Source organism: Schistosoma haematobium, chromosome 2, assembly GCF_000699445.3.
Source record: "Schistosoma haematobium chromosome 2, whole genome shotgun sequence".
Taxonomy (NCBI): domain Eukaryota; kingdom Metazoa; phylum Platyhelminthes; class Trematoda; order Strigeidida; family Schistosomatidae; genus Schistosoma; species Schistosoma haematobium.
The window spans coordinates 35,899,374-35,922,947 of NC_067197.1; the positions used below are offsets into that span (position 1 = coordinate 35,899,374).

At 38.1% G+C, this 23,574-nt stretch overlaps 1 protein-coding gene across 1 annotated transcript; it reads left to right on the top strand.

Moving 5' to 3' along the window:
- Positions 1–11,561: 11,561 nt before the first annotated feature.
- On the top strand, positions 11,562–23,523 carry TMEM62_1 (Transmembrane protein 62). Its single transcript, XM_051208118.1, has 7 exons — positions 11,562–11,637; positions 14,360–19,521; positions 19,557–19,668; positions 19,702–19,839; positions 19,874–19,919; positions 20,389–22,089; positions 23,469–23,523. Exons 2-6 carry the CDS (start codon positions 19,351–19,353, stop codon positions 20,537–20,539), a joined length of 618 nt encoding a protein of 205 aa, XP_051068247.1. The 5' UTR covers positions 11,562–11,637; positions 14,360–19,350; the 3' UTR covers positions 20,540–22,089; positions 23,469–23,523.
- The last annotated feature ends 51 nt before the right edge of the window (positions 23,524–23,574 follow it).

Below are 23,574 nucleotides of genomic sequence, written 5' to 3' on the forward strand. Positions count from 1 at the left end.
GGTAAGCTCCGGGGTTTTTATTTTGAACTCTTGCTTGACTAATAACTACGTGATAGTTTACTTATTATATCAGTGAAGTACAACATCTCAATTAGGTGATCTTATCATTTTAACTATATGAAACATCTTTCTAGGCAACTAATGTGATAACCAAATCCATAGTCCATATGGAAATAACGGCAAGGAAGCCTGGTCAAAAAAATTAAAAGTTAAAACGACTCGTGGAACTACAGTAAGGAAAGTGACAGTTATGATGTAGACTCTTCATAATAAGTTGCTGTAGTCAGCCTAGTAACATTCATAAATATGTAGCAGTGATAACCAGATCTAGGAAGTGCAAAATTAATTTTGAATCTATTATAGATCTCCTGAAGACGTTATACTTCCATCTTTTGAAGCTATTAAATATATCTCACATCGAAAACGGTTTGGGTAGTAATTCATATGAAATATGCACGTCTAGATTAAATGAAAATATGTATAAAGTATAAATGACATCGTAAATTATCTAGCAAGATAGTAAAACTCGCCTGACCTATCTTCTGAATTAAGATCATCCAATAGATTCGACGTATAATAAGCCGATTGTGACAAGTAGTATAGATCGAAAAGGAACTGAAAGAAACATGCATTATTACAAATAATTCCAGGGTAATTGATGTTGTTGACTTTATCACCCGTTGATGCAGTACAAATCCAAGAGTCTAATACGTGGCTTTTCTTGTATAAACGATCTGAAACGTGCTTAAGATTGCAGAAAACGTTTAGCTTAAACTCACTATAAGTTTCTAGAACGTTGTGTTTGTTGTCAGTCAATAAAACTCTAAAAATGGAAGTTAGGCAGGTGTTGTTCGAATGAAAAGATATTAGGGAATAGTTCATATTTTAAAGTCACATGAAATGCTAAGTAAAGAAACGAGATTAAGAACAGGATTATCACTCAGTTCTTGCCTACATGAATTGCTAGCCTGTGTGTATTCATGTCGATTAAGCGACACATTTGCTACTAATTGATGCTTTAACAAACCTATTTTAATGAGGCACATGAGTATTTCTGAAGATTGCTAATGATCCACCATAGCTAGTCATAATTATAGTCATTCACTTACTATAATTGACTGTGCCAGCAACCTCACTACGAATAATAATCAATATTACAATAAAACACACATGAGCGTTGATCAGGTGACCAATAAAATATTGGGTTAATACAAGTAGAAATCGATTGATTAAGTTTAAGCAGATTTGTGAACTAATAACAAGCTATGTTTCTTTAACCAGTCTCATCAATGTAGTATTCTGGTATGAGTGCATTTATCTTTGCTATTCCAGTGATAGACCCAAGTCCAAAATCGCGAATTTGTCATGATTTGGCAATCTAATCTATAAGATTTTGTGTGGAAATCACATCATTCTCTATACTCACTAGTCCTATGCGCTAATGTAAGCCATTTATTCACTGTATTTTATTTCTTAATCAAACCTTCTTTAGCAATCAGGCTTGGTTCCTAAATAGCCTGTCTTGCGTTACTCAGGTTATCTGTATGAGGCTCTGTAGCTGAGACCGATAACTCACGTTCTTTAGGCCTCCGTATTTCACTGCTTCTTTGTAGCCATGTTTACATCTGTCTGTTTGTTATCCACCACATTATATAATAATACTACATGATATGCCATATTCTGAAAGCAATCTCATCAGGAACATTCCAAAGGCGTCTCGAGAGACGTTCTTTCGTGGGAGGAATATGATTGTGTAAAGTGTCCCAGAAAAATCAGACCCTGATATTGTAGAGTGGAAATTAATAAAGTAGTCTTTGGAGCTCAAGAGCATATTGTTACGGGAGAACTGTAGACATTTGGCTGATTAAAACCTTTTTTGTATATTAATAATTTTACTGTGTTTTTGGATGTATTTGTTTTACTTAACCTTTGAACTTTTTTGTTTATATCATTATTTTCAGGCATTTTGGTTTCTCTTTGTCACTGGTTTGGTATTTGGGAGTTTTTCCCCCGGGAACCTACAAAATTGAAGGTTTGTTTTGTAATTGTTATGATTATTGTTGTTAGAACGACATTTGGGTCGACTATTTGTAAATTGCGAATAAACTTTGGTATCTAAATTGGAATTCGGTTCTATTGTTAATTTGGGTTCGTAAATTGCAAATAGATCGATATACCGTACTTCAATAAAAGGAACGAACAAAAACTTGGACGTAACACATATCAACTCAACAGGTGGTGTGACTAGCCATGAAGGACGGGGATTCTAGATCCTCGTCAATGAAAATAATCTTCCCACCCTCCCATATGGCCGCTACCAGTCTTGAAGCAATTTTTCCCGACAGACATCGGTCGCCAACTGGACTCCACATAATGCAAGGATCAGGCACAAAAACAAGTTGGAGCTGACTATTCAAATCATGAAAAAACTTAGGAGGGACCGGGGCTACCAACTAGGAAAGCCGTGTGGACAGGCTGCCTACCCACTCACATAAGGTTCATGTAGATAAACAGAACGAGGAGACCCAGGCGCCATAAACTGAAGGCATAGAATGCCTATACATAAACACCGCGAGTTTACCAAATAAAGTGGATATGCTGTATGAACTCAGTAATACTAATAACATTCATCTGATAGGAATATCCGAAACATGGATATCTGCCCAAATGACGAACCACAAGATAGCAATACCCGACATGTTTCTGTTTCGAAAGGACTGAAAAACAGGAATGGGGGAGGTGTACACTCAAGAGTCAATCAATCTTGATGAACCCATATGGTGCTCAGCGAGATTCTCCAATACCTCGTGGTGTCTAGTTGGAGCCATGTAAAAAGAACCCACTGCTGATACCGAGTTTGACAATCGTATACTGGGAGAATTATCTCACCCTACTCGTCTTTGACACACCGGTATCCCAATTCTAGCACACTTCGATATTCCGAAAGTCAACTTCGCTGAACATGCGTATATTAGGGGTAACAATTCCGCAGATAAGCGGTTCTTCAACCCCACTGAAGACCTGGGATTATTCGAAAATGTCTAGTCAATAAATCGCTTTAGAAATCATCAAAACCCGTCGCGCTCAGACTACATATATACGAACGAGGACGATCTTATTGACAACCTCTTATTATTAGCCCCCCCCCCTAGGTAGAAGTGATCACATCGTCTTAGCCCTCAACGTTATGAGTGCAAGTGAGCTAAGACATCTTGCCAATAGCATGCACTGCTATTTCGAACGGTTGGATGTGTTAGATTTCAGGATAATCTACAGCAGATGGACTGGGAAGTTCACCCCAACTTGATGTGGACTTCCATCGGGATTTCCTACTGCACATGATTTTATGTGCTTCAAAAGTCTGTTCCGCGTACGGTCTTCATGAACCACAAGCAACCTACATTCATCAATAATAGCCCTCCTCATTTTGTGAGCAGCATAATGCGCTACTAGACTGAGTACAAACGAACCGGTATCAACAGCGCATACAGGTAATTCAAACAAGCATGAAACCAATGCACAATGGCAATGACAGAAGATAGGCTTTTGTGTCAGCTCAAGCTTACCGACAAATTTTTCTCCGACCCGACGAACCTATTCCGTCATTCAGCCTCTCTTCAACAAGCCAAAAACGGAGCTTCCCAACCGCTAGATCCAAATGACACGACGAAAAACGACGGTGACCCCGTCAACCTTCTCACAGAAAGTGTCTTCGAACAATTCAACCAACTCATACTACATATGTTTGTGAGAGATTCACCTTTAACTCAACAGGACTTTCTGAAGTGAGCCCAAGGGCTGAATTGGTGTGTCCGAAACTGCATCACACAAACAAGGACACCGCTCCTGGCGCATATATGGTCCATTCTGCTATACTGTGGGCAACAGCTTCAATCTTGACGACACTACTTGGCGTGATGTGGAAAACCATCATTCATCGTAAGGTATCAAATCACCTTAAATTGATTAGCTCACTTCAAATCTAAATAATCGATATTTTAGGGTCAGTGTTTACTTCACTTTTTCTCAGATTATGGAATGTCTTGATCAGTTTCGCCAGTACTAGGACCCCTTCTTTTCATCACTTGTATAAATGATCTCCCACAGCAGGCACCGCCGGATTTATTACATTTTACTTATGGTGTGAAACTCTGGAACTAAGCTCACCATCAAGAGAATAAACTGGCACTTCAAGAGAATCTGACTCGACCTCAAAGATGGGCAGATGACAACGGACTTACCTTTAAAGATGCCACAGGTATTCGGAGTTTGACAACGCTTTAACCAGTAACACCCTCTTTTATGAATCGTACCAACCAAGTGAAATCTAAAGACAGAAGTGATGAGGTTCGGAGATATATTTGATGGGCTATCAATATATCGAGGATCGTTTGATCTAATCTGGCTAGCTATTGCAGGGGTTGTTGAGCACGGCGTTCCCACTGGTGATCTGGTGCGGATGCATGATCGAGTGTCTTCAGCTAGGTGAGTCTATTAAAACTGATCTTGTCAGCACCCAATGTCGAAGACTTACAGAGCTATTTATTTTGGGGATTTATTTACCGCTACACCTTCAACACTTCAAAGTGTAAATTGGCCCATTTGATACATGTTGCAGACTACAACTACAACTTGGGTAACTCCCTTCTAGAAGTATCCCAGGTTGAAAATGATTTAGGAGTGTTGGTACCCCACAATCTGGAGTCCCGCGCTAAGACAAAAATTCCTTCAAAGCAAACCTTACGCTGGTAACACTGAAGCGCTATGGGGTAATAATCAATCAGTTAAGGAAACGCCTTGCATGCGTTGATTAATGTAAGATGTATTATTTGTACCCGAAATACTTAATTATTATCCCAATATTTTCAGAACTTTTATTATCTACTTAGTTCACGTCCATTTTAATGGCCAGGTCGAGCCCAGTGTTAAATCACTGAAAAGATATGCTGTGAACAAAATCAAAATACTTCAAGTACATATCACTGAATTAGATTATATGCTATTGATAATGTTCGTAGAAATCTTAAGGATCAAGTTGTGACATATGCTTCAGAAGTGCAACAAACAAGAAGAAACAAAAATTTAATGCTTTCAAAGGATTAGTTTAAAAATCTACTAATCCAGACACAAGACTTGGTAGCTTCAAGTAAGCTCAAAATAGAAGAATTTAAGATGACATTAATTGACTACTGTAACTAATTTAGAAGCAGCAAACACAACATAAAGAGGACATTGACTAGGAAACCTCGAGAAGCCACCCAGAAAACTGAGATCGAGTAAAAATTTAATAATAATCGAACTAGATAAAGGATCAGGTGTCGCAATTTTAAACAAGATTGATTCTATAGATAAATTGGTCTTCTGTTTGATGATCAAACTAAATGTCATAGACTAGGATTACGTAAAGGCCTGGCAGAAAAGATGGAACATCAACCAACTTCATCGTTAAAATCTGTAGAACAACAACAATTTATTTCTCATTCTACTTGTGACATGCTTAAATGTTCAGAAGCACGCACTCCACACCTTTTTGACCTATTTACAGTGTAAAAGCAATAAGCTCAATTACGTCTGAATTTATCAAACACACCGTACCACTCAACAGCAAAGTGGCTCGTGAAATTATTAAGATCACTACATCGAAAGTTAGTGAAACGCAATGTAAAAGAAGTATTTGGATTTGGAAATGTAATAAGAAATATTAATCTAACGAAAATAGCCACGTCATCTTTGGATATAATGTCTTTATTTATTGATATTTCACTGACTAAAACTATGGAATATATTTGCAAACAACTTGTAGAAAAGAACGGTGTTACTTATGCTAGTAGATGAAGTGAAGAGACTTTTATTGAAATTGATAATGAGTACCCACTTCTTGCACAAAAACAAACGTTATCGACAAATAGATGAAGTAGCAGTGAGATCTCCTCTTGGTCCCACTTTCACCAATATATTTTTAGCTTAACTGCAAAACGGCGTATTATGTGATACTTTTAGTAAACCAAAATACCACTGCCTTTATGTAGGTGATGTACCAAACATCATCTACACGGTCAGTATACGAGGACTCTAAGAAACATTTGATAATGCACGTCCAATGACTAGTCCCACATGTGCTTTCTTCTCTAAAAGGTAGGATGGTTCGACATAAAGAAATGTATTTAGAAAAAACTTGCACTATGTTCACTTACATAGAATCACATCCATCCAACAAAAATTAATCTAATTAAGTGTTCGAGTTACGGAAAAAAGTGCTAAATAGTGTTCGCAGGGGAAAAGGGTGTTGAATAATTCTTATTGGTGAATCTTATCAGGTGATATCGATGACCGTGGTTCTCATTCATTACAAGTTCCTAGTACGAAAATGAATTAAATTGGATTTTTCATCAGACAGCCTTGCTGAATTTTACAAGAGACCTAGTAACTTCAAAGCAAATTATTTTCTAATCCAAAAACTTGCCAGTCCAAATATCCTTTGCCGATACTATAACCAAATATGAAATGTTTTGGCAAATATCCTATTTGTGTAATATGTTATTTTATCTTTCTCTCCTTATCTTAGAGAAGGTTTGAAACGAACTCTAAGTAAATTTGAGGAGGCATTAAGTACACCATTGAAGTAGTTAAATAGTGAAACTTATCCTAGGAGATACTTTTCCATCTTTGTTTTGTAAAATTGTGGAACATCATTATTTCTTCATGTACATAACGTGTATAGCACCCCGCTTTATTAATGCATTCCTACTTACCGCAGTTATTTTGTTTGAATAATATGTATTTGTTATTATTACTATGTTTTTGATTATTAAATATTGTTATTTTTAACCGCAGTCTAATTAAAGTCACCATACTTGACTTTAAAAACTGGTAAAAATGATCAAAAAACTAGTTGTTCCTGTATTGGTAATTAAAGTTTTTGTTGAATGCTTGGTGAATAGCGTAACGTGATATAAAACTTGTCTCACTATGAGTTGCTTTAAAGATGTTGAAACACAATGATGCTTGTAGTAATATAGTGAACGAGAATGCAAGCGAGGACAACCAAATATGTTTGAATACAAAATTACAGAACGTCTTGGTAAAATCTGAGAACCATACGGCGAATGCTTCATCTAGAAAATGTTGATCAATTGCCTGGGATTTGACTGACCCTTCGTTTCCACACCAAGCACTCTCTGTTCTCGTTCTTTTCTCTTCGATCTTAACCTTCTGCCGCCAGGCATTTCACTTTCAACTGATGACTTAGACTACTTATATCTGTCGACATCAGTACCAAACACCACAGACTGAATTCGACTGACACTTAGGTATTCAAATAATTCCGATCTGCTAATCAATTTTGTTTGTCAGCGTAGTTGAGTCTAGGAGATTCACAACCCTCATTCATTACAAGTTCTTACTACGAAAATGAATCAATGTGAATTTTTCATCAGACAGCCTTGCTGAATTTTATAAGAGACCTACTAACTTCAAAGAAAATTACTTTGATAAAAATATATTTCTGCAAACCCAGGTGCACGCCATTTTCACAGGCATGATCTTCAAGTTAAAAAATTTGTTGGCTCACAAAATGCTTTCCAAGAAGGGTCGTTAAATAGATATAATCAGTTAAAGTGAATAACAGTACATTCGTGGAGATTTCTTGGAGCGTTTATGATTAGGTTTGTGCTTTAGTATTACATTGAGTACAGTCTTCAAAGTATTTTTCAAAGTGGCATCATCCCCACGTTACACAACAGAACCAATCACGGCATAATTGTGTTAGAATTCTGGCCGTTCTAAGTATTTATTCAATACAGCTTTCCAAGTTTATAAAATAGATTTGTAGAGCGCTTGGTGTAAACTATTATCTTGAGAAAATGCGTACGTCGAGTTTCTTCCAGACATCGAAAGTCCCATAGCTGTGTCCTCAGAGCAAGATTCTGATAAAAAGAGAAGCTGAGGAGCGGCAAATCACTTGGATGTGAACCTTAAACAATACCTAACATTTTGTAGTGGAACAGACAGAGGTATTATAAGTTATTAGATTCATTCATACTAGCTCTTGATTCTAGAGTGAAATGTGATCAGAGGCTCCAGATGAGAGAATGCAGTAATAAAGAACGATGAGTTGTGATATTTACCAAGGTGTAGTAAGTTTAAATGAAGGAAGGGAAGTCAAGTTTGGAATAAAGAATACTGTTTACTAGAACGGAAAGTGCATATAGGGAATAAAGTATTAAGAAAACTAATAAATATGTGTTTTAGGGTTTGATTTTTCTCGATTTTTTAGTTTTTTTAACCCGATGCCCACCACAAAGTTCTAGTGTAAAAGTCGGAGTTAGCATGTTATAGGTTGTTGTGTTGCTTGAATGAACTAATGATTCCTTTGTACTTGTTTAATGCTTGATTTCGAATTCCAAATACAGTACATTCGTTTGTGGTTATCTAGTACTTCTTGATCCGATTACGTTATTTCTGGGATTCCTAGTTCATACTATAATTCAAATACTTCTAATTATCATATTGGCGTCGCGATAGAGCCTGTGATGAAACGGTTGGACATACATTCAGATTTTGATGCTTTTGAGGATTACTTTGAAAGGTTCGAAATCTGGGCTATGACCAAGGAAGATGATAAGGATGTTTATATTGTAGCACATTTCCTCACATTCATCGGAAAAGAAGCATATAACTTATTCAAAACTCTGGCTTTACCGGAAAAGCCCATTTCGCTTTCTTACACAGCTCTCAAGGAACTACTGCTAGACTATGCTCAGTATACAAATTTCGATTGCGGTGACGGGAGATCTAGTAAAATGATCCACAAGGATGTAGAAAATTCCACTGCATTATGTCATCCCAACCCAGTGCATACTCAAGGTTATGCAGATAACAAATCATTGAGGAGTTGCGATGCAGTTCACGAAGATGGGCACAAGTTTGGTCGATACTTGTCCTGTGGCAGGTTCCACTCTCTTAATTCATGTAAATTTCGTTATTCTGAATGCTTTAAATGTTGTGATATTGGACATATTCAGTCACTTTGTAATACTACTGTTCATCTTGCTGCAACTAATATTAAGTCTTGTAATTCTGATTCTATTAAGTCCAGTGTTCCTAATGATCATTTGTCTTTATCAACGATTTCAAAAGACAGTGTAGAGTCATTAGCAGTTCAGAGTTAAATGAAACTCAGAGTCCTTGCGAGACAACAGTTTCTAATCAATCGATTTGTCAGATTTCTCATGTTATTGTACCAAAAATGGTCCTTCCTGATGATTCACATATTTCTGATAAAGTTCTTACAAATCTAAAGAAAATATGTTGAGTGAACATAATTATGATCAAAAACTTGATGTAGTTTTGATAGATGCTGATTTTTCTAATGATCCTCTACTCGGCAATGACGTTCTTAATAAATTTGAGGAAACTATTTCAGAAGAATCAAATCTTGATGTTCTATCAAATATTATTTGTCCTCATAATGCATTTGTTTCTTGTGGGAAACTTGTTCAGTGCGAAGCACAAGTACTAAATGAGCTCGATTTCGATTACGATTCCGATGATTTCATATCAAATGTTGTTTATCCTTATCACAAAAACACTTCTAATGTTTATTCTAACCAATGTGAGAAATATGTTTTAAATGAAGCCACATCATTCATAAATTGGGGATATGAAGATCCAAAATTATTTTGTGGGGGAGGATAGCGTTGGGAAATCTGTGCTTTAAATTCTAGATAGTGGTTTCAGTACACAACCGACACGGCGATTGTATACAATCCCAGGAACCAAGTGACTCTGTTCCGATTTCGGTCGTTAATTCTAATAATAATGAGCACATTCTAGATAGTACAGAGTTTATATCCAGTACAATGTCGGACAGACACAGGATGAAGTTGTATTATAATTCAAATACTTCTGATTATCACAGTTATCTTAATAGAATATCTAATCCAGCATAAAATTGAAAACATAAGTCTGGATGGTGTGTGTAGAAGAACAATCCCAGTATCACAGAGTGATTGACTTGTTGTAAATCATAAAGGACGTGATACAAACAAAATGTTCTACCCCACAAACATGGGTGGTTTGAAGTCACTGCCCTCACCGTTATTGCTTGTTGGTCAATAAATCCACCCTCCCTCCTTTTGTGATGTAAGGCTCGTTTGAGCTTGTTTTTGGATATATATCATACCTCACACGATGCTCTGCGTTTCACATCCTGTTGGAAAACACTATTTCTATAAGTACTTATCAGGAAGTTACAGATTATGGACTGTGGTTAAGGCATTGGTGTAATGTTGTAATTGACTGTAGTATAAAGTATAGGTTGCCAATCACAGTATAGGCATTAGGAAGGGTATATTGTCAGATAGTTGTTTACCAAAGTAGGCGAAAAAGTATGAAAATATATGAGTTATAGATAATGTAACAAGTGGTGAAATAATAGTAGTGGCAAGTCAACAAAGTGTATAGGAAAGCAAGAAGCTGATAAAGAATGGACAAGAAGGAACACGCACCAACTTGGTGTCGATGTTATTTTGTTCTATCCCAACCGGTTGGTGGGTAACATGTTCCATAGATGCAGGACCACTAGTAGTAGGCAGTCAATTGTGTGGTTCTCTTGACCTTTTAGTGTAGTAGTGAGTGTCCCTTAGCGACCGAGTTTGATTGAGCAGTATTGATAGGTCCAGTGAGTTACCTGCCTATTTCAGGTAAAAAAATCAGGTAGAAAAAATTATCTTATACAACAGAAAAGTAGGGAAATAAGGCAAACTGAACTTAGAGTCCGATTCCGTCTATCCACGTAGAGAGCCTACAATATGGTTTTTCCTAAGATTGGTATGATGTACTTTGATGGACAACGGGTCAGTACTACTGTTTTATTAGTCAGTTTACTAGCATCATAGAGAGTAAACTGTCCGATAAGGGCCAATTGTTGTCGTATCTGTTATATTATTGTATAGGAAAGGCCAAAACGGCTGTTGAAGCATGCATTTCCCTGCCCAGTCATTTGGGTTATGACGGCTAAACGAATTTTATATGATTTATTTGGTAAGGATCACCTTGTTGCACGAGAACTAATTACTGAGTTATTAAACCACAAATCTGTTGGAAGATCAGCTGACGTATTAACTGACTTTGCGATTAAGTTACAAAATGTATGTATAACGTTGAAGGAAATGGGGTACATGTCCGCTAGAATTACAGAATAAGTGAGCGGAAGTCGCCAATAAGATCATGGTGCATGGGAGGGAGCCGAGCTTTGAAGAATTTGTGATCTTTGTAGAAGAGAGAGCCAGAATTGCTCGAACACGTTATGGTAGATTAGTACCGTATAACTCAAGGTTCGGTAAAAGGAATTCTGTGGGCCAAGCTGATAGGAGGTCACTCTTTCATGAAATTAGGCGAGACCCAAACAACTCGGTCTTAGGGGACCACACCCGGAGCCTTCCACCCGAATGTCTGATCCACAAGGCAGTGGAGCAACGTCAAGAGATTCAGCCCCGTGGTAGCCGGTGACCGACGATTGGTTCAAACGCCATTAGTTTCTTCAGGATACTGGGGCCCATGTGCGCCATGGGTTTGGAATGAGGGCTGTAACGGAAAGAAAACGATAAAAATCCCTCCGCAGCTTTTTGTTGGAAAGTACTGTCATGTATCTGTTTCTTCTCCTTGTCGTGTATCTTAACCTTTGTTCAGACCTCGTTTAACCACACCTTTTGTTCTTCAGTCTTCCTCGTCTGAGCCTTTATTATGTGATTTTGATTGAAGACTTACCTTTTGCTACCTAAGTTTCCACTGCATGTTGCCGGACTATTGACAGTAAGGTTGTGGTCAAGATCACGGCGTGGTTCAGCGTGTGGCTGTTAACCTTTTGACTGTCTGCTGGGGAGGATTGCTGGAATCCTTGCGGATAGATGTTTGATCACATCTTGTTGAAATTTTTTTTATCGATTCTCAGGTATCAAACCCTTCATTATTAACTGTTTCCTTCGTTGTTTAGTGCGCTACTTCGCGTTAGAGAAACTTCTGACTGTATAGCACAGGCTGTACCGTTTGAGGTATTTGGTACTTTTGATGTAATTTGTTCTATTTTCTAAATTAGAACTGTTTATATTGAGCACAGAGTTTGTGTTTTGATATAATATAATACGAGTACCTCAAAAACGCATTGTATGCTATACAGAGGAACTTGGTCTGGTCTAATCGAATAAATTTTGGTTCGTCAGTCTGGCGTTCCAACCGAATAGTGGTTGTTCGGTCGTTACGAGGGTTTTCCAACTCCACTAGGTAGAGTCTCCATGTCCACTAACCCAGTTAAAGCGCTGAAGTTTCGCTTTTCGTCCTCTTAATTTCGTAAACATCAGTAATGCCATGAGAAGGCAGTGAGTAGGACTTCTCTGGCAGAAGCTATATACGCTTGACCATGTGAGAGCATTTCGAGAGGGAGAGTGGACTGTCCCCACTCTCGGCCGTATCAGGGCATTTGGGGGCAGCTAACGTCAAAGTCACCCCTCGTGGTCAGCACCTAACGTTGATTGCTCTATTGACATATCAAGGTACTATAGATGCTTTGAAGACTGTACAACACAGGGGAGGTTATTGCAGAAATATATTTGTTAGAGTAGACACAAGCGAAAGTAATACTATCCCTCATGGGCCGGTTCATGGCGTACGATTAACTGATGCTTGTTGGTTGTCCTTCACCTTGACAGGGATCGAGCGATCTGTTCGATATTCAGCGACCCAACTGCAGAGTGATTTGGCTACGGCTCAGTGACATTGCACTGGCCCTGCACGCGTTTAACTTGAGCACCTGGACGCAAGAACATTTCCAAGTCTCAAGCGAGAAGACAGAAGACAAATGAAAGGAGTGTTATTCCAAATGATATCCTTTATGGTACAAAACTGTCAGGTATTTATAGTTTTAAGTAAAAATTGAATCACCATTATAGTTATCCAATCCTCACACAGAGGGTTATTAGCATTCGTCCAATGAGGAAGCTACATAAAGGGATTCTGGAATACTCTACCAAAAGATGATTAAACGGAACATCTTCGGCTGTTTCTGAGCTTTTTAGAGCTTCCTCAAGTTCACCAATGGACCGTCCTCGCACTGCAGGCCTTCTGTCCTTACTACAAAAATGTGAATCTGAAATCTGGATCTAAATTTGAGGCATGTAGGACAAGGCCACTGAGATGAAAAAGGTGGCAATCCAAACTCTGAGCTTAACGAATGACGTTGACGAAACTGTGATGTCGCGACACATTTTAGCCCTAATTTTTTAATTTTACTTTTTGCACAGGCTCAAGTCTAAATTAGCTATAAATTGATTCGAAAGTCTATTATCTGATTTCAAAATTTAGTGAATGGGTATTTTTCTATTTTGCGGTACATAGTATCACAAAGCCCTTGAAAAACCATTCATCGTTTGCTGATACAACAGCTTTACCATATTCAGACCTCAGACTAGAAGTCATTTACACTTAGCTATACACAATGATCAGACAAATAACATATTTCTATATCGACTAACGTGATTTATTCATGTATATATATATATATATATATATAAATTGCATTGTTTTCATGGTCGCCAAACTGCGTGAAGGTGTCACAGGTATTCAGTGTTTGACAACGATTTTACCAGTAACACCTATTATGAAGCGCGCCCATCAAGAGAAATCAAAAGACAGAATCAAGATCAAAAGTTGTATTTGATGGTTGTCAATATATCGGAATTGTCTGATCTAATCTGCTTAGCGATTGCAGTAGATGTTGAGCTCAGCGTTCCCACACGTGATCTGATGAGGATGCATGACCGAGTGCCTTCAGTTAGGTGAGTCCATTGAAACATGTGGTCAGCATCCAATGTCGAAAACTTACAGAGTTATTTATTTCAGGGATTTATTTACTGCTACAGATCACTCTCCCCCTGATGGAGTACTGATGACCCTAAGGCGTGACCAGCCAGAAGTTTAAACCCAACGAGTTTTGTCTTTGGTAAACACTCATCTGATAGCTTGCTAGGTTTAGCAGCGTCTGGTCGTCTTTCCTTACCATAAGGGACCGTGAAATACAATAAAGTAAGAAAAAAATGCACAATGAAAATTTTGGTTCCTCGTAAACCTCATCGTTCTTTGTATCGTCTTTTCCAGCCGTCCTGGAAAAGAAAAGAATATGTAAGTGCATGTCGAAATAAACTCGTACACGCTTTAAGACACAAAGTGGGCGAAAAAAGGGTGATAACGTAAAAGCAATTTTTACAAGATGTTTTTTGTTTTTTTAAACAAATTTTTTAATATGCATATTAGCCGGATGATATATATATATAAGCATATTAAAAATTTTTTATATTATATATAGTGCCATGGAAAATCGAGATGAAACAAAATGTTAACTGGTGTCTTACATGCAATAGTCGTTTAAATGTTCTGAAAATCTTACTCTTCTCCCAGAACGCGTTGTTTTAAGTTTACTTTCAGATACTGTCGAAGTATCATCATGCGTGTTGGTTGTCGGATGAGGTATTATATGTGTCGGAGTCGTGTCATTCGATTGCACCGAAGGAAAATCGACGTGGATAGGATTTTCCTTCTAAATACGCTGCTTTGAGGAGATCGATGCTGATGCTATCGTCGGTTCTGTTCTTATCGATTATATAGTACTTCGGTCCACGTTGGTGAGCCTAACGTGATACGGTACACAAAATCTTAAGCTGTGAGTCTGTTCCATTATAGGATTCTATATATCATTGGTTTATTTTAATATTTTATACATTGTGATATTTTTTCCCGCGTTTTCGGATATCCATATATTTTTCACTCGTGTATTTTCGTACTTAATTTTCCCTTATGACTAAACAGACCTCCAGAGTATTTAACATTAAGACTATGTCCCCACCCTCGTTCCAACTCATGTACTTCTGGCCCGACAATATCGAAGCCTGGTTCTGCTACGCAGAAGCCGACTTCCACGAGCACGGCGTGAACGACACACGTGCACAATTCCTAGTCAAGGCACTGCCGCGGGAATTCAACAGGTACGTAACACCTAGTATGTTTACTAGTGATGTTTCTGAACCGTACGAAACCTTAAAGCGTTCTATCCTTAAACGAGGAGACCTAACCGATCGACAAAGGTTAGACCAACTCCTCAATAACATCGACCTGCGATACGGTTCTGCGACTGACATGTTGCAAAGGATGAGAGAGGTTATTGGCCAACGAACTTTCGATGATGGCCTACTTAAACAACTTTTCTTATCCAAACTTCCTCAACAGGTTCAAGCTGTGCTTGTCTCGTTCCATAACAACGCTCAAGACAAGCTAGCTGCATCTGCCGACGGCATTTCAGAAATCACAAAATCTTCTACTACCGAGGTTGTTTAGAAAAAGAAAAGCCTCAAACGTCCCAGAATGACATAACAGAGTTATGTCATACGCTTACGCGTTATCTTAATTTTCGTAACGACCGTAAGCGATCACACACCCCACGTAGAAGCACTTCACGTAAGCAATCTGTCTCTAGACCACGAGAGACGGATAGCCCCGACTGGTGCCGATATCATAACCAGTATGGAAAGTCTTCCAGAAATTGCAGAAAACCCTGCAATTTTCCCAACCCAAAACCGACCGACACGAAAAACAACTCGGGACACTTCCAAGCCGGCACGCGTTAACGGCAACCGTAGCCGGCGAACATAGCCGTCTGTTATACGTCATAGATGTGACAACGAGAGTTCGCTACCTCGTCGACACTGGCACAGAAGTTAGCATTCTCCCGGCAAATCCTAACGACTGGCTTCACGAATCAGCTCTAAACTTACAGGCGGCAAACGGAAAACCTATCGCTACGTATGGCAAAAGGTACGTTTACCTGAACGTGGTTTTACGCAAACCCATTCACTGGATCTTCGTTGTTGCAGATATTTCCATGCCAATCATTGTTATGGACCTTCTACAACACCATAATCTAATCATCGATACGCACAAACGGAGGCTAGTAGGCGGAAACACTAATTTATCCGTTTGCATAACTTCTTTTTCTGGTTTCAGATTATCCCCGGTCACAATTAAGTACACGATAGACCCACTTTATCAACCACTACTCGACAAGTATCCTGAGATTCATCAAACGCAACCGAAACTACCGTGCGTAATCTGCAACGTTACACATCACATCACATCGGGCTCACCAGTGTAAATCACCAACGTAGATGATCTATGTCGAAAATGATCGGAGGCCTACTCGAGTTAGACGTGAATGGTGTGACAAACTACCGAACACCGAATTCACACCTCGTGGTCAACATCCTACGTGGACTACCCCATTGACGTATCAATGTACCATAGATGCTTTGAAGACTGTACAACACAGGGGACGGCATTACAGAAATATATTATTTGTAGTAGATACAAGCGAAATTAAAACCACTGCCACATTGGCCAGTCCATGGCATATGATTAACTGATGCGCTTTGGCTGTCCCTGACCTTGACGAAGATCGATGATTTGCTCGATATTCAATGACCCAACTGCCGTATGATTTGGCTAGGGCTTAGTGACATTACGCTGGCCCTACATTCAGGTTTGTCTCTGCGTCAAATGTTGAATATCTATTTTCCCATTTGTCTCGTGCTCATGTTTGAGGATTGAGCGATTAGGGCTCAATGCCACTACAAGCCGACCGCCATTATTTACAAAGATGGTGAATATAATTATTTCCGCTTCATTCTGATTGTTCGCTAAGCAGCCTGCCACGATGACGAAATCAATTTGAGTTTAATTGTACTTTACAATACCGTTTTGGTACTATAGGTTTATAATCTTCATTTGGTCCTAGTAATTACGGGGACACGCCCAAGTTCACTCTAGCGTCGCTCAAAGGTGACCCATAAACAATAGTCTCACCATTGTGAGGTTCTACAATCAAGTTCGTTCTTTCTATTAATAAACCAAAAACAAGAAAAATATTTGCACAAAAAATTATTAGATAGCCATTGTTTGTACAGTAAACAGGAAGTTTGTATTCGTAGTTGTGAATAACTACCAATAAAATGTAATAAATTCTACATGTATTCTATTAGTCTTTTGCGTAACTAAGGGTGTTGGGATGGTCAGCGATGGAACTATTCCCGAAAATGCACATTCATTCATAACACGAGTATCTCATGAATAACTTGCGATCACTCCTATCGTTTGATAAACAAGCAGCCATTTTAATGATCATAAGTGTAGGCAATAAATGTATAAGTTCTACTAATTTTTCAAGCGAAGAGAAATTATTTACAATGAATACATGAAGAGAGGGTTGTTAGTTTGCGAATAGCAAACCACTAAGAGCGAAGAATAGGTAGATCCTCTGATCTTTGACGATAGAGCACAGATAAAAATTGTGAGACAATGCCTATTCATATAATACAGGTAACTGACATCAAACACGCAGTTTTATTGGTACATCCCGAAACGAAGGCTTAGCGAAACCAGTCTAATGACGGTAAAAATTAACTGCTATATGATTTCTAGGCAGTACAACAGTACAGAAATTGACCCAGTAGCATAGTACACCAAGTCCAGTGTTGCGGCATCTGGTAGACGGTCTGTACGATTATTCGCTTTTGCCACAGAATCGTAATCGTTACACACCAAAATTTCTGTTTCACAGCCATACAAGACTGCACAGTACACTCTCCCTGCCGTAACACTGTGAGAACAAGTTTATGTAAAACTGAAAAAATTACAGTAATAAAACTTCTTGTTATCAAGAATCATAGCTATGGACTCTGAGAACAATTAATTCAGACGATGCAGCTTCATAGTTACCACCGACTGAACTCATAACTTGTGTACACATGTCTCCCGATGCCTCATGGAATGAACAAGTTAGTTTACTGGCCAGAGGTTTAATAAGAGCATGGAATAAGTGGTAGTTATTAGTGAACTTCTCAAGCACATCTTTACTCACTGTAGAGCTTGACACGTTGTTCACCGAAGACCAAGCTCATTATGTAGTTTCTTGCCCACCGGCTACTTTGTCGAAATAAATATAAGATTCTTCTGGAAACGAGGAAACACACCTCCACGAATTAGATCTTTGGAATGTACATACAAAATATGACCACATGGCAGCATATAATCATTGAGACGCCCACAAGTGTTAACAACATACATTATGCCCTTGTCGTAGAAGCGGATGTATTCTTTTGTTATTAATTCGTATCTCATTCTCCCAACACTTTTATGGTTTACAGTGACCTTGGCACTTGAAATTTATGATACACATAGCTACATTCCTTACCTCAAGCTCTGGAAAACGTCGACAATCCTTTACGGCGTCGTAATGACGCAAACTTGGGTCATTGTCTATCGTACTTCAGACTTTCCAGAACGTAAGTGGAAGAGAAACACCTCTTCTGGGACATTCTTTTAAGTGTTTATGATCGGCTCTCGGGCTTAGTACATGTCACTGGAAACAGCGAACTCACACTGACTTCCGAGCAACCCAGTGATTTTTTATGTAATCATAGGCCCTTGGAAAATGAGTTCTCAGGTGCTCGTACTTCTGCGTAAACCTGAATAAAATGTATTATTAAAAGCAGAGCTCACATGTCAGATCGCCTGGTTTTTATAAGGTGTTACAAGCATTCGCGAACATGGAGATTTTTGAACTACAGCAAATAATTTATACAGTTAACATTTACCCTCCCGAAAAATGTTCCTAAGACATGTGATAAACACAATATTACGTCGGCATGACTGTGCGTAGACTGTAACACGGATATTTTGGTCGCTGCCGAATACATAGAAACTGCGTGCATCACAAGCCAAGAACAAATTACTTATCAGCTGACTATCGACTTTCCCATCGAATCATCAACGAGTGGAACTCATTACCTCAGCACGTGGTTGAGGCTGCATCCGTCGACTCTTTCAAAAGAAAGTTGGATCAACTGAGAGACCACCATTGCCAGGACTGACACAGGCCATCAGGCCTCCTGTCCTTTTCAAACCAAAAACTGAAACTGGAACTTATGTACTTCATTCAAACGGGTTTCATGGTTTTCCAACTAGTAAGTCGTCGCGATAACATAATGTCATAGAAGATTCGTCCTGTATCATACATTATTACTATGACATCACTTTCGTTACTTGAGGGATGGATGTTATCAGACGTAGTGTGGCTGAACCCAAATCAAATCGAAAAATGTCTTGATTTTACCGTTTCCGTACGTCCTTACTAATTGTCGATCTGACGCACCAATCATTTTGCGACAGTTTGACCTTCAAGTGCTCGCAACTTTCAAAGTGAACGATAGCCCTGAAGCGTTGTAACAGTACTACTGAGGCGTTACCAGAATGTTATTGGGAAGGTCTTCCGTCTTTTTCTCCAAATTAGTATCATGCTGGTCTTACGTTTTCATCAATTCGCTGTCTTTAAGCGGTTCAGTCGCCTTTGAAGTTAGATCTTTTCTTCACAATGATATGGTCGTCGATGGTGGTGCTCATAATGTTTTCTGGTTCGTACATGTAAGATAAACTTACTACTTGTATGAAATTTTAAGATCACAGATTTGCATTTTAGCGAGTTTGGTTCTAAAGACAGACAGATGGACTTCTTGGAGTTTTGTTCTACACACATTCCTGTGATTCGACCTGAAGTCGTAATCGCATCAGGTATATTGTTTCACTACAATTTATTTGCATAAGGTGATATTACTGATGGCAAGGGTAAGACGTTCTCGTTATCTTTACAAAATCTGGAGGAATGGGAGGATTATTCGTCACTTCTGAAACAATCTGGAGTACTAAATTTGACTAAGTGGCTTGACGTACGGGGGAATCATGGTTAGATTTAATCATCACTTTGATATTCATTTAGATAGTTTTGACGTTCCATCATTTGGTGGTTATGGTGATTATTACAGGTAAATCACAGACTGTCGTTACTAATTGGTGGTATAATAGTTTGTTCATCTTTTGTCAATTTGTAACCGAAATAGCCATACTAACTTAGTGATTTCCTCATTTGATTCGCTGATCGGTGGTGTTAAACTTCTTTATTTAGACAAGTTCAGACAACGTAGTGATTTATGTCTCACTACTATTGACTTCGAAATCACTGTAATTCGTCTGATAGTCTTGAAAAGCTCTCTGTACTACCCGTTATCTGGTTTCTTTTGTCGGAATGAATTGAAGTTACCAGCCAGGCGAATCCTTTGTGCCAGACTCTGCTATTCGAGTCTTATGCTATAGCAGTCTTGAAATACTTTGATTATCTTATTAGAGTATTTGCGTTTTTTGATGCACCTTGTGTAAAATAAGAATAGTAGTAAACTTATCGACATGATTCAACGTAATAAGTAAAACGTCTTGTGTTTTTCGTTGTCATTCCAGTCGATTTGGTGTAAGGGGCGGATCTTCATTAAAGTCACGCATATTCAAACTCGTAAAACCATATGGTCAATATTCTTTCATAAGTATTGATTTATCCACTGAACCTGGATTGAAATGGCCTTTTAATTTTTCGGTAGTTTTAACTTGGTAAGTTGTGTCTGTTACTGGACATCATTACTATTCAGTTTATACATTTGTGATATTTGGCAACTTGTATTGTAGCATGAAATAGACTGACTAACTCACTAGAGTGCGTTTTATATGAGACCGTACTATAATCATCTCAAACCTGGTCGAATCGTGACGATTCTAAGTGTTTGTCAGCGCTCTTGTTTTCCGTAGTAATCATAAGCAAAGCTCGAAGTGACTTAAGTGAGGTAGGTGGTGGTCGGCATATGTAACACGTCTTAATCACCCCAGTTGATGAAGACTTACTATTCCGTTGATCGATTTCCCATCTTTACCTGGTACTCTATTTCTAACCCAAGCATTGCTTACTCTGTGATCCCGAAATACACGAGCAATGCCTTGTAGGCACCGATGATTGAATATCAGTAACCTGCTAATATCCTCTACTCCTAATGACCGTGCTGAGGCCACTGTCAATAGGTTGAAAGGTGCTCACCAATACATTAACTGCCGAGTTTTGTATTTGTGAATCACACCAGTCCATTTTAAAGAACTTCCTGATTAGTTGAAGGCGTTCGAATGCATGATTTCAACAGTTGAATTGACGAGTCAATCTAAGCTATACCGTCATTGGAAACCTGGAAACACTGGACGGCCGTTTCTTCCTAGTATGGGACTCAGCAGTGCTCAACCACAATCCCGCACGTGGGACTCGAGCGCATCACCTTCGGTCTCGCGCACGAACCCTTAACCTCCCCATAAATCTCCATATTTTATGACTTCATGTGTAATTGTTACAGAGTGTTTGTATTTTTTCCCATGCATCTCACGCTTTTATGGATTTAGTAGTAGTTTGATTGGTTATTTGGATTTTCGGACTGTAAAGGCTGTATAGAATCTAGCACATGGGCTAAGTATGATGTTTATAATCTTTATGTGTCACATTTCGTGTTGCTTGTGTAGATTGCTAACAGTGATTCCCGGTCTGAAAGTTTAGCATACCGTTTGTTTGTTGTTTGCTGGTTCTTTCTATAGATTACCTATTGAATAAAACTAATTGCCAGTTGTAGTGTTTCCAAATAGAAAGAACTTTTTCGTGGTGTCGTTCCAAACTCCAGTACCTTAGCTCTTTAATTTTCACGTGATGTCCTCTCTCGAGATATGTGACGCGTAGTTCGCACTGTACAACATTCAAAGACAAGGTGTGGCACTAATGTTAGTGGTCAGTAGTTTTTTACAGGTAACTCAGTTTATCGTATCCAGTACATAATATGCTAGATATATATATCGTGCTTATGTGAGGTACTGTGACTGATACTCTGGATTCTACGTTGTATATAACTGATCCACTAGTTATAGCAAACATGTTTGTAATATTTTTGATTTATTGTAAACTGTTCATATTTTCTTTTATTTTGTTCTATCAATATTTAACCTAATATTACAGAATGTTAAAAGACAGTTGTTAAAGTCGATTGATGAAGCTAAAGATAGTAATCAGACATTTGTATTTGGACATTATCCAACTTCCACGGTTGTTTCGAGTGATTCGAATCTGGGTACAGTGATTGGGTAGGTTTTATATCATTGGACTTTAAGTTTTTGATATTTAACTGTACCAAAAATAATTGGTATTTACAATTTTTAGATTTCATTCGATTAAAGAATTCACCACAGAATACATAGTTTTCTCACTTTCGCATAGGTTTTCTTGGCAATAAACACGTCCTTTCGCATTGTCCTTCTCAAGTAGCTAGACTTCAAAAGCTATTCATGAGCCAACTTATAGGTTAATATGATTACTTTTTGTTGCACCGGAATGATTGTTGTTACTAGATCCACTTCGAGTAAAGTTCCACAACAATTTCAGTTGCAAGCATGATAATCTCAGTCAGTCAGCTACAACGTAGGACCAGGCACATATATGCATCGGTCCAAGTTGCCATACCTCGTTAACACAACAAGATAATAATCTATTTTATTAAGTATCAGTTCTTTTGTATTTGAATTACTTAATTACAGGACTATTATCTTCCTGACCATAGACACTTAGGTCAGTATTTCACAGCCCATTATTTTCAGTAATTCACTGTACACTTTAAAAATATTTAGGCGTAAAAGTGTTTGGTTCGTTGGAAAACGTGAAACTTAAAGAGCTTGTCGAAGAAAGGTATACTGTTAAGTGTTTGTTGCGAAAAATTCAGTTATTCTTAATTAGCTATTTAACTAGTTTAATTCCTTTCCAAATGTTCACACAGTGATTCTAACTCTGTAACTATCTCTTGCAAGACTAGCTCATTCTCTATTAATCTGCTGATTCGAAATAGCCACTAACTTGTTCATTGTGTATGGTGTTTATTCGTTATGAGTTTGTGTTATCCTGTTGTTGATATTCAGAACTAAATTTCGATCAGTTTGATTAATAGTAATATTGTTTGTACTGACGTTTTGTACTCACGCTCAGGATCCGTAATTAGTGACTAAAATAAATTGTAGCTTTCCAGGGTTTACGTGTTCAGCTCTTTCTGTAATAAATTTAAATATTGAAGTACTGTGAATGATTTACTTCAAAATCATTTCTAGTTATATTTTCATTAGAAACAAATAAAAACAGTCTAATCTCCAATATTCTGAATTATAGCAATATACAGACTTATGATCTCTTGCATGATTCTTTCTCATTTCGCGCTTTTTATGTCCAAGATATCCAGCGCGTGTTCATTGGAATGGAGATACATGTAGTAGATAAGGCAACTATATATATTTTATTATTATTAAATTTCAGATTAATGGCTAATTGTTTTTCTTATCCATCAGTTGTTAACAACAGTGTTGGATATCGGCAATAAGAAATACTCAAACTATGTTTTAATTAAATTCAATTTGTATGTCTGAATTATGATTCAGAACACAGTTTCTTATAAATGCTATGCGTATTTTCTTTATTGCAGAGATAGTGCATTTGCTTATTTATGCGGTCATTTGCATACGTTGTTTGGGTTGGCTAAGAAGATGTATTTTTACAGCCTCAAGGATATTGGGAATGGGAATTAGGTG